We start from the raw sequence: 16887 nt of genomic DNA, 5'->3' as shown, positions 1-16887 counted from the left end.
AAGGGACTCAAACCGTGTGCCTCCAATCCGAAATTTGCTTAACTCGATAGACTGCAGAACGGCATGGTGCTGCCTTGATGCTAAATCTATACATAGTTAAATATTTTTTTATTAGCGTTGTCACTTCGTCGACAGCATGTTGCGTAATTAATCTAGTACAGTTGCGGATCCTCATCACACCACTGAAATGACACCACAAAACTAAAACAGGACTAACCATAAGGTTTAGGACCTTTTAACCAAAAAGATGACGGGCACGCGTCGGCTTAGAGGCGGCCTAAGTTACCTAAAAATGATACGAGTCAAATCTAAGGCTTAGTCTATGCAGTTGCATAGAACATGGATCACTGAAGAATCAAATACAACATCATTTGTGACACACACACTTCCTTGTTAAGGAACGCTTCAGGAGTCTTCATTTCTCCACTCTTTTCACGGATTCAGATAGCACCGAATGGAAGATAATCTCAGAGGCGATGCGGAATGGAGCCAAACTGGAAATTCCTATTCGTATTTTCTATTCATACTTTAAGGTATTCTAACCGCACAAACAGCTCGCATGCAGTACGTCTATAGTACTCGTACTGGCTGGACAATATACAAACCGTGCACAAGTGACTGCGTTCCAGCATGCGCAGACATAAGGGACACACTGAGCGGCGAACTAGATTCCTCACACAGGCTCGATGAACTTGTGAAATAACGCCAGCGACGTTAACGTCACAGCATTTGCAGTCTACTTATCAAGCTTTACCAGAGGAACTGCGCACACTATATACCCCGTTCCTTGTGACTTCCGTACACATTCTTCATATAGTGCAGTGGCAATCTCAAGACGCGCTGAAAAACTGCAGCATATTTCTATTTTAGCTGTGCCGATGCACCTGAGGTGCCTGCTTTAAGATATTGAGCGCTCACACCTTTGTTGGCGTTGCCTTACGCGGTGTGCAAGGTCGTCCACACGTAGTACGAACACGAATATACAGGTGGTAGCTCTTTTCAAATCTCGGTTCGATTCTATCCAGCCGCACACTGAAGCGAATTGGAAGGCCAGGGGAAGCATCTTCTTCAAGTGCCTGCGCCAGTTTGCTTCGATGCGCGGCCGCCTCGGGGAGCATGAAGGCAACGATCACCTGTGTTCGTGTTCTCACTAAGAGTGAATGACCCTGTACATACAGGTCGTACTGCAAATTCTCCATTGTTAATGCATAAGTGTTAGCAACCCTATTGCAACGATAAGCCGACGTAGTTTATTAATGTAAAAATGTGACAGGGTGTGCTTGGGCAAAAGTGTAGGGAAAGAAACTCCCTCTTTTATTGTAGTAGGAGAGAGCAGCAGGAAAGTAGCTGCCAAGGGAAAACCCCCAGAAACGACTTTAAAATTTATAATGTCTGCATGAATTATTGAAAATAAAAGTAATTACAAATGACTCCAGAAAATGAAAATGAGCAAGTTTGCTCAGCAGTTTGATCGGCAAAGTTGACCGTCAAACCTACAGCGCTCAACGAAACATATCACAAATATATAATAAAATATGGAGAGGAGATAGAGGGCGTAAGAAACGTAAATGAAAGAAAAAAGACCTAATGCTAGGACATGTTGGGCAGTTCTCCTCGTGAGTATGAGCCTATATAAAGGCACAACAACATGCCATGGCATTAATATATGTCTTGAATAATGCATCCGCAATTTATACGTGCGCTGTATAAGTTTTCTGTCTGATGCGGTGCTGATCATTACTTTGGTAACGACAATGTTTAATAATGTCTTACCAAAAACTCTATCAGGTACACAACTTCAGTTGGTATACTAGCTTAGGACTAACTGCATATGTTTTTACAAGTTTGGTTAGTTAGTTAGGCGGTATTTAGAATTTTGGCAAAGCCAAAACAACCTGTTTGTATCTAATTCCAGCTGGCTAATTTTGGCAAAGAACAGTGACTGAGTAGACTTAAAAGTGGGGAATTGTCGAAACAAGGGAACACCACGAAAAGCGTCATAATATAGGGACACATATGCTCATCAAGCAGAAGCATATCATTTAGACTCGAGACAACATTTGAAAACGCAATGCGAACAACTCCACCCAATTTGTGTTGCGTACAATTCGGACGTTTGGGTTCTTAATGCCTCTGTTGACATTCAACACAAAGATGCGCATATTTTGCTTAACAATGTTGAGTTGAAAACTTAATATTGTCTCTTCTCACTTGATCATTTTGAAGGTAGCGCGAAAAACGAGGACCAAGAGTAGAAGGACACAACACGAGCGCTTTTTCACAACTAAACTTTTTATTGAAAAACACGGAATAAATACCCATCTCGCGAAATTAAAACACAAGAAACAAAAGGGATAGCATCAAGTACAGGAAAAGTGTACGGCATGATACAGCTGGTGGGGGTGCTTACTGACTAAGATAAGATGTAAAAACGAAAGCACAAAAGCCTCATAGTCACGAAAGAAAACAAGACTTACCAAAAAAGATTATGGAAGCGACGGGAGATATTAGTTCCATGTGTGGTCTAGATATGAGAGTTCTTTTTGTGTTAGAGCAATCGACGGTGCGCTTATGCATGTACTCCCTTGTCTTGATATGTAAAAAGCCTCCGTGATTTCACGCTGAAGTCGTTCCTTATGAGTTGACAATATTTCTGCTTCCTCGTAAAGGGGCTCACATTTTTTCTTGCACAACGGCTTACACTCCGGCTTACAGTACGGCTTACAATCTTGACATCCCTTGCAATGGTCAACCAAATGCGAGGACTTTGACCCTGATAGCGATTTTTCGTGTTCCTTTAGCCGTACATTTACACAACGTCCTGTCTGACCTATGTATCATGCCGTACACTTTTCCTGTACTTGATGCTATCCCTTTTGTTTCTTGTGTTTTAATTTCGCGAGATGGGTATTTATTCCGTGTTTTTCAATAAAAAGTTTAGTTGTGAAAAAGCGCTCGTGTTGTGTCCTTCTACTCTTGGTCCTCGTTTTTCGCGCTACCTTCAAAATGAACCAGATTCAACTCGCCCAACTTTCAACCTTACTACATCTTCTCACTTGGTTACAACACGCGACAATGATGGTGACGTCATTATGTACTTCGTGATTATTAAGAGGATTTAGACGTCGGTGCCACCTAGTGCAGCGGCCTGCTAACGAGAAGGTGTTGACGTTGTCTTATTATGCTTGAGAAAATGACCCTGTGTAGTGAGGCGCATATTTTTTTTTCCCTCTTGGTCTTACAAAAGCGTTTTTTTATATTGAAATCCCCTCTTTGTCTGTAAACCGCAAATTTATCGGCATATGCAATGGTGTTTATATTCCGACTCTATGTACAACGCGTCTGCCGCATTTTCATCTGCCAGTCTCATATAGTTGCAAACCGCGGTGGCAGCCATTTTGATGATAATTTTGGATAACCCAACACTTTCGTGCGTGCCAAATCTATTATATCGTAACTATATCCAGTACCACGACAGCCGCTGGAGGCAACATTTTACAGTGAGCAATGATATGCAGAGCTGTGGTCGCAGATTTTGAAAGTGCACCTTCAATATCCGGCGACGTGACAGTGTAAACTGTCAATATTTTGTGTCACGAGAAACCAAACTATTGTCACGTGACCAACGCTACTCGGGCGAGCGTCACACGCATGATCATGGTCCCATTGCAATTGTTGTGGTATCCCGCTTTGCTGCAGTGTGCAGTCTAACTGTAGGCCTCAAAAGCTCTAGCAGAAGGCATTCAGGGGTATATTGACATCTTCCGCTGAGGCAAAGCTAACCTTCAATGATTTCCGCAACGTTTTTAAGATAAAGGTCCCAGAAGTGCGCCCTTATTCGCTTCTGCAAGAATTTTCGGGTGTTGCATAAAGACTACTGAACGCAGACGCAGGCTTAGAAGGGACATGAAAAGACGACCATAATCATTCGCGTCTCTCCTTGTCCCTTGTTTACCTGTGTTTATGCAGCACCCGTAAATGTTTCCATGAGTTAACCAACTAGCCAGAACACCAGCTATACTTTATAAATTAGATCGTTCTTACCAGAATTGCAATGCTGACATCACAGGGGATTATACTAGAGTTGCTCCTTTTCTGGTGGACGATAGCTTTATTCTGTCTTCAGTATCTCATGTAGAAGCAACCCTAATTGAGAGTAGCGCTCGAAAGTCTATTGCGACTGTCGACAACAATAAAATCACAAAGAGAGGCTAATCCCGCTTTAAATTTAAGATGCACCTCCGCTCCGAAAAGTTTCTTGGTAAGTTACAAACAGGCGGCGCAAATCGGAATACGTATATTGCCTAGACAGATGCGGTCAGAGCTTGAGTGCAGGTGTATACCAATATCCTTCCATTTGCTTTTATATCTTTGATTCCTCTTTCTGTTGCTCAGTAGTTTTATCTGTGTTGTCCGCAGGGAACTACAGTGCACCGTCAAGCAAGCGACGCCTGGGTCCATCCCACTCAAGAGCTTCACGACCAAGGATGCACCAGGTAAGCCTGTGATATAATATCTTTGTTCGGTAGAAGTTCGGCAAGCCCTCAGTGCTATACATACTTTCGGTTGCCGGTTCGTTCGAGTGAAGGACGGCAGTAAATAAAGCCGTCGGTAGACTCAGTTTTGAAGACCCGACGCGTCTCCCCTTCCTGCCATTCATTATATCATCACTTCCTGCATCAACATTTAAGTTATAAAGAAGGAAATTGACAAACATAGGCTGCTTCTCGGGAACACTAATAACGTTTTCTTTTCCTGCGTCTGTGATAAAGCAACACTAACGCCGGTGTTTGACAACACGAAAGGGCTCACTCGACTACAAGAGATATTTCTCAACAAAGTATTAACAAACTCAGCCTACACACCACACTTGACAAGCGGTTTCTCGGCAGACACGAAACACTCAAATACAATATATGCACCCACTGTCGGGAACAGTGTACAGCAGAACTAAAACATCTTATATGGCAATGTGCAGCGTTTTAATAAAGAAGAAACAAAATTACGCATATTCCACACGACGACATGCCCACCCTAGCAGATCAGATTCTATCAAGCACCGAAATACATGACATAGCCATCTATGAAGTGAGAGCGGCCTGGTTCGAGTAGTGTGAGAGAGGTCGACTTACAGCGCCATTGGCAACATGGCAAGCAACGAGCAACAGCTTGAAGAACCATGAAGACGAAGCTACACTCCCATCCCTCCTAACTCCCTCAATACCCAAACAGCGACCGAGAGCCACATCTTCGTTCAAATAAAGGCTTCATTCATTCATTCATTCATTCATTCATTCATTCATTCATTCATTCATTCATTCATTCATTCATTCATTCATTCATTCATTCATTCATCCATCCATCCATCCATTCATTCATTCATTTTCTGCATGCAAAGATGTCTGTTTTGTTGACAAAACAGCAACTATAAACTAAATGTAAATTGGTTTAGTGGAAAGGAAAGGCGCAACCTTTATCACACTTCTTGCTGAACACCTGAACCACGCCGTAGGAATAAAGGGAAAGATGAAAATGAAAAACGAAAGTTAGAAAGAGGTGTCGTAGCGGAGAGCTCCGAAATAATTTTGACCACCTGGAGATCCTTAACATGCCTTGGCATCACCCAGCACACGGACGCATTTCTGTTTCGCCTTCATCGAAACGCGGTCGCCGCGGCCGTGGTCGAACCAGCGCACTCTCGTAGCCCTTCCACATCCAGGCGACCTGTGAGAAATGAGCGCAGTCACGACATTTCTATGCGGCGTTGGTAAGTTGGTAACCGAGCTCTCTGGCCAATCAGAGGCGCCATTTCTAAACATCGAAACGAAAGACAGCACACCCAGACAATCGAAAGACAGCACATCAGCGAACCGGGCTGAAAGGTGTATGTGTAGGCCATTTCAGCCGCTTCGTTCCCTCCCCTTTCGCAAAATATGCTCTCCACTGGATCTCCACCCACAGAAGTGGGTTCTCCAGGTGCGAAAGTAACTACGTAAAGTTCAGGCGCGAACCAAGTCTCTAGAACAAACTGTTTACCACGTTTACGTCTGTATGCATCGGCGATATCCCGTGGATGTCACCCTCAGTGCTTCGTAAATACGCAGGAACGCTCTCAGGAATGTTCAAAAGCACGCGAGGCGCATTTACGCTCAGCGTATTTCATTCAACGTCCAAACAGAGTTAAAAACAGGAAGCGCATTATTCGTCAAACGGAGCACTGTACTGTCAGTTATCGCGTGTTCATTCACTAACTATATGTCCGCAGACGACCATCATAATTGAAAATGCTCTTGTCGTTTAGATTTCTAGGTTGGTGAAAAGCTTCTCATGTTTCGTAAGTAGAGAGGAATCAAGGTCAATTTTTTCCAACTGCAGTCTGCCGCCTGCCATCTGTAGCGCGTCGGCAAGGAATGCAGGCCTATATATCTTGACGAACCTATATATCTATTGGTCATATATACCTATATACATACCTATATAACTATATATCTGCACTTTAGCAGCATGGTTGAACATTTTTTCGCAGGGAATCCTGCTTTGCGTGCTGGCTGTTTGACCTTCGCTGAGTTGTTTTTTTATCTTTAATGAGCAAAATATGAGTCGATGCTGTATGCGTGTGTAAGCACAATGTATTTTTTTTTTTTTCAGCACATATCAAAGGATATTCGCCTTTCCATTGCGAAAAAAAAACATGGAAGACGACACTCTCGCATAGAGATTCACACGTTGACGATATGCATGCATGTACGCGTCAGCATGAGTGCGTCCAAAAAAAAAAAAAACGGAAAGCAAATGATCATCCCGCGATTTCACCACGCTCCCAGTCTATATGCAGCGGTAAGTAGCTGATTCGAAAGATTCGAAAGGCATAAGTGAAAACGTAAGTGCTCCATCGGTCACCTAGCAAGCACAACAGAGTGCGAATGCTGTCGGGAACTTGAGGGTTTGAACTTGCCGTGTACGTTAACCACGCGCACAAGGATTCAGCGCTCGTGTTTGCGTCTAGACTTTATGAATAGCGTCTCTTCTTGTGCTTTTTAATGATTACACTTCCGCTTGTCTTTCCTAGTATTCTTATGGTAATTGTCTACTGATAAGGCGAAATAGCTTCCCTGATAGATATAGAGGAAGAGGGAAGGCAGGGACGCCAACCAGAAAGCTTTGCGGTAGAATACTTTGCGCTGGGGATGGAGGACGATGACATTAAAAAGGAGAGAGAGAAGGGACGACACCCCTAGAGAAATCTCACAAATACGGCACCCTGGCAGCTGTGCAGATCCAGCAGTGGTGACGCCGCGAGTACTTTTACAGAAGTTTCTGTCTTATAGGCTGTACGCGCAATTACCCTAGAAGGCGGTAAAAACGGCAAAGCATTTCCTGTATTTCCCTCCTTATAGGAGCTGGATATTTTTTTCAAACCCGGAGCAGATTTCTGCAGACTAACCATCAGTCGGTTCAGTCGTTCAGTCGTGTCCGACTCTTCGTGACCCTATGAACCATATCACGCCAAGCTTTGCGGTCTCCCACTGTCTTCCTAATATCACATAGCTTCATCTGCAGCGCCTCGAGGATGCCATCTAACCATCACGTTCGCTGCCTGCGTATTCTCCGGTGACCCTCAATCTTACCAAGCATCAAAGTTTTCTCCAGCGGCTCCTCTCTTCTCATCGGATACATACGCAACGCAATACCGCTGGCAACAGAGGTGCTTGGTTTGGTTTGTGGGGTTTGACGGCCCAAAGGTGACTAAGGCTATAAGAGACGCCGTAGTGAAGGGCTCCAGACATTTCGTCAACCTGAGGTTTTTTAGCGTCCACTGGCAACGCACAGCACACGGACACCTTGCTTTTCGCGTGACTGCACCGAAAAGATGCCGCCGCCGGAATTCAATTCCACATCCTTGGGAACAGAAGCCGAGCGCCCTAACCACTTCAATACGGCAACAGGGGTGTATTCTTGTCTCAGAAAACATTAATCCGATGTATTTAGTAATTGCAGAACACATTTGACCGTGGCACTACAGATCTTGATCTTAGCAATTAAATGAGATGTAAAACTGAGTTAAGATCTTGTAACTGCTTAAGTTTCGCATGTTTTGAAATATCTTTCCGTTCCCAACCATTGATTCACAATTTTTGTGTTGAAATTCCACCCCAGAACTTCGGCAGCATACCCTACTCCTCATAGGAAGTGCGCTAGATGGCATATTACTCACTTCTTACGCACTTAAAGGGTCATTCCTATACTGAAAGTGTAAGGTCATTGTTTCCGGTAAAAACAACAGAGTGTTATATATTTTTTGCCTATCCTTTGGCACTATACCTACCATTATAGCTTGACTAAGTATTTCACTTTAGTGCGCCCCGCCGGGGTGGCGCAGTGGTTACAGCGCTCGGCTACTGTGTACAAGGTAGCGAGATCGAATCCCGGCCTCGGTGGCTGCGTCTCGATGGAGGTGAAACGTAGTGGCGTCCGTGTGCTGTGCGATGTCAGTGTACGGTAAAAAACCCCAGGTGGTCGAAATTTTTGGAGTCCTCCACTACGGCGTCTCTCATAGCCGCTTTGGGACGTTAAACCCCAAAAACCAAACCAAACCAATTCTCTTTAGTGCCCCTTTAATTGCACTACACCACGCCACGATAATTCAGTAAAATCGAGTAATGTAGCGCTTCGTAAAGACGCATATCCTATCAAAAAGGTCCGAAAATAACTACAGGGCACATTACGTGATAGCGTAGACTACCAGCCCACATATAAAGCCCAGCTTCAAACAAGCCGTATGGACGCTCCTACGCGTCCTAGGTTTAAGGTGAGTGCAAATGTCTTGGCAGACTGATTCTGATATCGCCCTACCACATGAAAGGAGAACTGGGAGGTTCCTTTCCTTTGTAGTGCCTTGAAGGATCCGTAAATCCGGATTTGCGAGTGGTTGATATATGAATATGGCAAACTGGGTCTCTCAAGCGTAATCCCTGCGAAACTGGTGCTGTGCGGTGTACAAAAAAAATAAGTGGGAATTGAGGAAAGCATTGATATGGGTATATACGGCAAGCTGCATAGCTTTGCAGGTACCGTTATTTAGACAGACGGGATAGTAATATAAAGGTGAGTCTATTTTACCTAGTTTTTCCTTCCCACGTTTCCAGTCAGTTGGCTTGAGGGCAATGACTAAGCGCATGGTGAACATATTTCATTGATGTTTGAAGCATTTCAGCGCTAATACTTCCAGTGGAAGATGAACGTCCCCTCTTCTTTCTCATTAACAATTTTCCTATTGGGAAAAGGTATAAGAGAATGCTGATTATTTGCGAGATTCCAAAGAAGAGACGGGTCAACTTTTTGACCAAATATGAATAACAAGGCTGCATTCAGTATGTTCGCACAGTCGGTGTCACGTACATTATTCTGCGAAATACAATGGTGATAGAAACAGCACTTGTTTATTGCAGTATGTAATTAAAGACAAAGCAGCGAGTTATAGAATCTAAAATGATAGCTGTAAAGTTGAGAGACATGAAGTTAAAAGAGTGGGTGAGGGCACAAATGTGAGTTAATGATATTATAGGCGAAAATATTCATAAAGAAATACACATTATAAGGTCATGTTATGCGAAGGCAATATAAGAGACGGTATTCAAAGATAACGGTGTGGATTCCAAAAGAAGTAATCTTAACTGCACTAGACGACGGGACACAGACTAGAAGATATGAACACGACGCTCCTAATCTGGACCCCGTCGTCTAGCAGTGTTAAGATTACTTTTTGTCATGAATCATCACCAACTCGCCCGGCCTATCGTTTCCTCAGAGAAGAGGGCAGCAGAGGGCGGAAAATATCTGTAAGAAAATGAATCCTTAAATACCAGAGTGTGAAAGGCTTTGAGCAGAACATATAAATAGATATCTATAACTTGACATGTTTTCTGTCGATTACCGATTATTATGAGCGATTTCATCACCTGCTAACAACAGCGCGCTAGAAAGTACCACTTGAAGCGAAGAGCCAGAAGACGAGTATTGTTCATAGTGTCCTAATTGTATCGTTTTACCTTTTCACCGAGCGTAGATCCTAACAACGCTCTGGCCGAACACCAGTGCATATCGGCAGCTGTTGAAATTTTAAAATATATTTTCAGTCTACTCGCAGAGACAGGTACGTGTAATGCAATAGCAGCTCTAGTAATTTAATGCGTGCGAGGAAATACAGTGAGCATGCAACAAAAATACAGCAGGAACAGAACAAGGACTAGCAAGGACACATACGAGCGCTAACTCCCAACCAATTATTATGAAACGCAGCGTTTTACAAATCGACGATCTCTTCCTAGTCAAGGACTCCAATGCTGTTATAACTTACGTAAAGTCTCCACCGCTCCTTAAGATCGTTCTCTATAGATATTAAGGATTTGTTTTATTCATTGTCGCAAACTAATTTGCTCTCTTGAGTTCAAACCTGCATTTAAACATTTGGAGTAATTCCTTTCCAAGAATGCTTTGGATACTTCTAGCAGTGGCTTTTTGGAACTTTCAAGCCTTTATTTCAAGTCTACTTTTAATTATTGGGATGGGTCGATTAAGATATGTATAGGGTCTTGCATTGCCCCTGTACTTAGTGATCGATACCTGGCCGAACCTGACAGAGCGCTTTCAAGCCACCTTGTCGACTTAAGAGTAACAAAAGTTTTTTGACACGTCGACGGCTGTTTAATCTTCATTGACTGTGATTCTGGTTCTTTCGAATCACTTGCCACTAACACACTAAATTTCGTACGCGCATGCTTCTCGCCTCTAATGTTTACGCATAAGTTTCCATCAGCGGACAGTATCCGGTTCCTTGATATCAACCTTTTATTCCAGGACGATCAGAGTTACTGGAAATATCAGCCACGTGCCAACGAGCCGCTGCTCCCGCATGATTCTGCGCACTCTAAACTTGTCGAAAGGGGAATTGCAAAGTTAAGCCTCTCCAATGCAATAAAAAGTCCTGCCTTCAGCTAGCGGCCGCAAGTTTTGGTGAAAAAATACAGATGCTAACTGATGCCGGGTTTCCTATGCATGTACTTGCAAGTATTGCCGAAATTCTTCTGAGGCAGACCTGTTCCCTCTCTTTTTTCAGCAAAACGTTACTATTATTCCATACATTCACGGCTTGTCCCATCGCTTGAAGATTATTGTACAACGGGCCAATTTAAAAGTCGTTATTTTTTTTTTTTTTTCAGCTCCTGAAAAACTGCAGAAACTGTGCAAGTTGATAAGACCTAGCCCCGCGAAAAAGGGTGGTTGTACTACGAAAGATGTAACAAAGTTCATTCAATGTATGGGATCAATTGTGAACATCATTCCATTGACATGCGGAAAGAAATATGTCAGTCAGAATGGACGGTGCCTGCACGAACGCCTTCGCGAACATCGCTGTAATGTAAAAACAAGAAAGAGGTAGTTTTCTTGATGTGCACAGCATAAACTGTGAAGACTGTGTGCCACTCTATGAGGCATGCAAGGCCACCACCAAGGACCCCAGCAAACTTACCCGTGAAATAATCGAAGTTGAAGCCATAGATAGATTAGGCGACTTGTGCATCGCAAAACCGTCTGAATTGGTTCATCTAAAAGAGAACTAACGTTTCTGAGAAACTATTGAAAATTGTTTGTCCTCTTGCGCCTGCGCAATGCATTGCCACGCCACGTTTATTTACCGCCCTGCGTTTCATAATTAACCGTTGGAAATTAGCGCTCGTGTGTGTCCTTGCTTGCCCTTGTTCTGTCCCTGCGCTATTTTCGTTGAGATATGTTACCAACAAGTCTGAACGGGCACATTGAGCAAGAAAAATGAACTGAGGGATTTGGTATAGACTTCTCAGTCGAAAGAAACGATCCCCATAATGTTGTTTATAGGAGCAATGACAAAAATTGAAGTTTCGTATGCTCCGCATTGGCAGCAGAAGAAGCGATCGCAATTATTTTTTCTGACAAAAACCAGAAACAAAAAAAAAAACGATTTGCAGCCGCATGTTCAAAAATGCCTCCTGAGTTTCATCCTACCAAATTCTCCAAGAATAGAACCCGAGAGACGAAAGGTCATATGTACATGTGACTACGTGTGTAGCGTGCACTGAATTCGCTACTGAATAGGCAGGCGAATAGGTTATCTGTGTCACCCAGGTCAACTTGGAAGAATAAGGAGTCAAACAGGAGGAAAAATCGGCAGACGATAACGTACATTCTCCCGACAAAATACTGGAACCTCTATGGGTGCTCGGTGTATGGGCATCCATTTCTCTAAAAAGTGCAGCCAGCGTCTCGCGTGCCTATAGAATGGTCAATCCTTTTTTAGAATATGTATAATCCACACTCCGACACGAGAGCTTAAACCAATATAAAAGCTATGCAATCTCCCGAACGAGAGTTCCTTCAGCTTTGCAGCGGTTTTCTCACGTCGTCTGCACTTTTGCACCGATTGTTTGCGGCGATTCGAGCAGACGACAGCAGCGTTCTGGCAGACTGGCTTTGCGGCGCCTTGTTTTATTTGTTTCTTGAGTGAAGTGCCTTTGCGACAAGCTCCATGTAGGTGCCCGGTTTCTGAAGAAAAAGCAAGAGATGGATTAAGCGTCACACTGGATCACGTAGGCGCCTGCATGTACTGCGCGGCCGACCCTGGGCAGAAGCTGGTCGCCCAAGAAGTCTCCTGCAATCGGGAAAACGAATCTTGCTTTCGTATGCGGCGCCCGAAAGCAACGAGAAGCACAGATGCGATAATAGCTGGTCCGTTGCGTGCGAGTTCCCGGCCACGCGTTTCGTCGAGTCTGGCTGTCGGGCAGCCCCGATCAAGCACGTGACATGAACGCAACCTTCCTTCGATGCCCACCTGTTTTCCTCTTGAATTATCAAGCTACCCTGGTTTCAGTCTGGTTTACCGTTGTCCAATCTCACTGAGTGCGGTAAGCTCAACGCAGGACAGGCCGGAACACCGGCGGCTTGGAGAAATCAGCTGTAAACGCCCAGGACTGAATGCATAACATTTCAATGTCTCCGTTACTCTGCAGTTCCCGACTGCACTGCAAGGAATGGTGTTTTGGGCGTGTCTTTAAGATGCCTTGACGGCCGATATCGATCCTCGCTACTGTGTCAGGCCGTTGTCGCACCTCGATCAAGTGAGGAAAAGCGAGGATCTAAGTTTGTTAAACATAATAAACGTCGTCAAAACGCGGGAACAAAAGGGGGGGGGGGGATTAAAAACTGCATTTAAGGGTATGTAATTTACAGGGTCTAACATCTCAAGGTGGCACAGAGTATACGGGGCGCGCAGCTGAGGACGCCGTACAATTTCGGCAACCTGGTGTTCTTCATGCACTGACATCAAGTACATGAGCGACTTGCGTTCGGTCGATCTACACCGAACCGAGACCACCGCTTCCGGGATCGTACCTAGGTCTTTCGGTCGTACTGCACGTACTGGTGTGCGAGGGCTGTAGAAGGAATTCGTCCGGAATGAACCAATGCAAGTTTTTCACCAACCGTCATGTCTCTACGTTGTCCTCGCCATTACTGGTCGCCGCTAGTTTGCAAGAGGTGTTTGGTTTGGGCTAGTTGGTAGCTACGTCTTGGAAACATGGCGCAAATTAAGACAAGGACGACACATAAGTAGACAGGATGGGCGCTAACCCTAGACTGACTTGTGGTTGAAGCGATAAAGTTGACGTAGGTGATCATAGGATTACCCGTGGCAGGAGAGGATATCCTGTGATCACCTGTGGCAACCTTATCGCTTCAGCCACAAGTTATTCTAGGGATAGCGCCCATCCTGTCTACTTATGTGTCATCCTTGTCTTAATTTGCTCTATGTTTTCAAGAGGTAGTAGGCAATATTACGCGATATCGTATGGAGCTCGTTCTGCTGAAATCTTGGCGTCGTCATCGTCTCTTGAAAAAAAAAAAAAAAAAAAAAAAAAAGAAATCCCAGAAGCTTCCAGCCTAATGAATTGGGAGAAGGTCCCAATGAATCAAAAATTACCGAGAAGGATACTGTAATGGGAGTGTTTTGGAAAATAAAGTCATTCATTATATCTCCTTAGCAGCCCTCTGCCTGAGCCATCTGAATTCCAGAGGGGCACGAAACGGCATAGGCCATGAAGGATCGTTGGTACCAATCGTGTTAGGGGTGTATGAGCGTTGTGGTGCGTATGACGTACTAACATGTATTTGAGATGTGTACTGATGCTTCGGTAACAGTAGTTTTAAAGAATGTTTAATAATTTAAAGCTGGAAATTAAAGTAGAATTGCAGAGTTACATGGTGGTGTTGAAGGCGCTATCGCATCTACCCTTGTAATAAGGGAGTAATTACTCATTGCATCCACCCAAGCGCAGCCATACGGCTACAAAGGAAAGCTATACAGCTTTCTCAGAAACTTCGTAGTTACAGAAAAATTCGTCCTGATCCGGGAGCCGGGATTCCCGGATCAGGACGAATTTTTCTTTAACTACGAAGTTTCTGAGAAAGCTGTATAGCTTTCCTTTGTAGCCGTATGACTGCGCTTGGGTGGATGCAATGAGTAATTACTCCCTTATTACAATTCTACTCCACCTTGGGGGATTCCCCTAAATATTTGACCGCATCTACCCTTAAAGCCTAAACATCTTCCTAACTTTTATGTTTGGCTATTGTTTCGGTTATTTGGATACTGATGAGATATTGATTCTTAGAATGGGTAGAGACATCAAGCAATTAACGGTACTTCGTTGTTTCAAATGCTTCGTTAGCATGATCACGTTATATAATTTAAATGTACGTTGTCTATAATTTACTGTTACAATATTTATGCTATGCTTATTCAGCCTTCCTTTCTATAGGCTGCCTGGCTATGATATGTTGGCGCAATCATGGACGAAGGCTAAACCGGTCTTGGCACTTGGCCCCCAAAAGTTATGACACTGCTGCGTTTACTGACGTCATCGCTGGTCGCCGCTCAACACCACACTGCTGTGCTGAGACGCCATTAATATTTACGACCAACGTCGCAAGGACCGTTTTTTTGTTTCTGCGTCTAATGCTGGACGTGGGTTTTCTAGCTTACAGAGGAAGCGTTTTACGACCTCGGAATTCGACGTCTGAGCCATTTAAATTAATATTGCTCCACATAGGGAAAATCACCTTGGTAGACTTCTGCGCGAGGCTTCACAAAAAATGTGGCTGCCGCCAGGGTTAGCATTTAATAGAGACGACAGCCACGACGCGAATTGTCAACCTGGGCGCATACTGTATTTCGGGGACTGCCACTTCGTTCTTAGCCTTTCGTCTTCGTGACCCTGAATACGGCCGTGCGTGCAGAGCACCAACACAGTACAGGTCGTGTCGTCTCCCGGAGCGATCGGGTCGGCGAGGAAAAAGCCGCACTCCTCCATGTTGTCGCCAAGCAGCCCTCCTAGAAACGGGGCGGCTCAGACAGAGAGCAGTGCTGGCTAGACGTTACCCGCGCGCGGTGTATCGTTTCAAGAGCATCGGCCCTATCTCGGCCCACGATCGGAACAACCGTTGAAGCCTTTTTCTTTTCTTTTTTTTTTTTTTTTTGCATGGGGCTTGTTTTTTGTTTTCTTTGTGACTTCTGGACGAGCGTGGCCCGTTGCTTGGTCTTGCTGGGGTCGTGCATAGGGCGATCTCTGCTTTGCTTTCGCTGCAGTTAGCGCGCGTGCCAAGGCTTGTCTCCAAGGCCGACGTTGGGCACGCGTATATCGGTCTTCGCTGCGGCAGCCTCTACGGACCCTTTTGGGCACACCGACAACAGTCGCAGTCTGTTGGATCTGTTATCAGATTTTTTTTTTCTTGATCGTCCAACTGTCATTTAACTACTCGAGCTTTAGTCGAGCCTCTTACGCTAGCTCGAAATCCACCAATTATTCTTAGCATGCTTTGAGAAAAAAAAAAAAAAAATTTGGGTAAATCCGTGTTATGCCTAGGTTAACCCCCTGTACAAATCCATGCCTACTGTAGAGCGTTTTCTCGCCGAGAGTAGCCGTCTAGTGCTGCCACCTTTATGGCCTCATTTAGTTACAACAACAAGCACACACGGGGCAATCCCGATGACGTAGTGTCTATGTGATGTCTGACTAACAGTGCACTCACCTCTTTATGTCGGCTCATAAAAAGTATTTCTTCTTATTATTTACAACGCTCGCGCTGAGGTTTCGCTACTACCTCCATGCTTTGTGTTTTCCTGCTATTAATTCGAAACTGATTAAAATAAATTGGCTCAACTCTACATAATGATAACCATTGCGATACCGTCGCATTAAATTAGGTACACCTACTTAAGGCGCACAATGCCTTCACACGCGATATAAAAATTAAAGATCATTGATTCCTTCAGTAATCGACTGAATCTTGTAGCAGTGCCAATATTTCTGTCAATCTAAGGAACACGCCTACAATTACTAGTAGCGGTAGAAGACGCGAATTAAGCCGCTATCTCGTGTCTGTTTTCATGCGCATTGCAACCCGTGTTCCGTTCCTCTAATGCACCATCAACTCGTTTCATTTACGTGTAACTGTGTAACGTTTTGTTTTTTTCCAAACACGAAGGACACTTTATTCTGCAGACTCTACTGCTAAGACCCACGCTTTGCGCATTCTTTTTTATTCTGCTTTCCTGGGAAGCGAAAATATTTCACGGATGATTTCTGCTCTCCTTGAATTGCGCAGGCTTGTGGAATTCCATAAGATGCTAGTAATAGCTCCAATCCTTCCGCGAAGACGAATTAAATTCATTTGCAACAAGTGTAGAATTAAGTTTGACTCATCAAAGCGCAACTCGGGACGTTTCTGGCGAATACACTTTCCGCCACCAAGGTAGCGTCATGGATCTGCTGTAGCACGGCCAAACTTGAGCAATTA

At 44.3% G+C, this 16887-nt stretch overlaps 2 protein-coding genes across 2 annotated transcripts in view; one reads left to right on the top strand and one right to left on the bottom strand.

Moving 5' to 3' along the window:
• LOC146182466 (dihydropyrimidinase-like) overlaps positions 1-16887 on the bottom strand; it is a 202459-nt gene that overhangs the window by 139668 nt on the left and 45904 nt on the right. The window lies entirely within an intron of this gene.
• Positions 1-16887, top strand: part of LOC146182467 (uncharacterized) — a 31850-nt gene that overhangs the window by 3611 nt on the left and 11352 nt on the right. The window contains exon 2 of the mRNA XM_084577746.1: positions 4420-4496. Within this exon, the coding sequence (XP_084433872.1) occupies positions 4420-4496 (77 nt within the window). The remainder of the gene's footprint in view (positions 1-4419; positions 4497-16887) is intronic.

Source organism: Amblyomma maculatum, chromosome 8 (assembly GCF_055883805.1).
Source record: "Amblyomma maculatum isolate TAMU_Amacu chromosome 8, ASM5588380v1, whole genome shotgun sequence".
Taxonomy (NCBI): Eukaryota; Metazoa; Arthropoda; class Arachnida; order Ixodida; family Ixodidae; genus Amblyomma; species Amblyomma maculatum.
The sequence above is the reverse complement of the archived record's forward strand: the minus strand, read 5'-3'. Positions and strand labels throughout refer to the sequence as shown.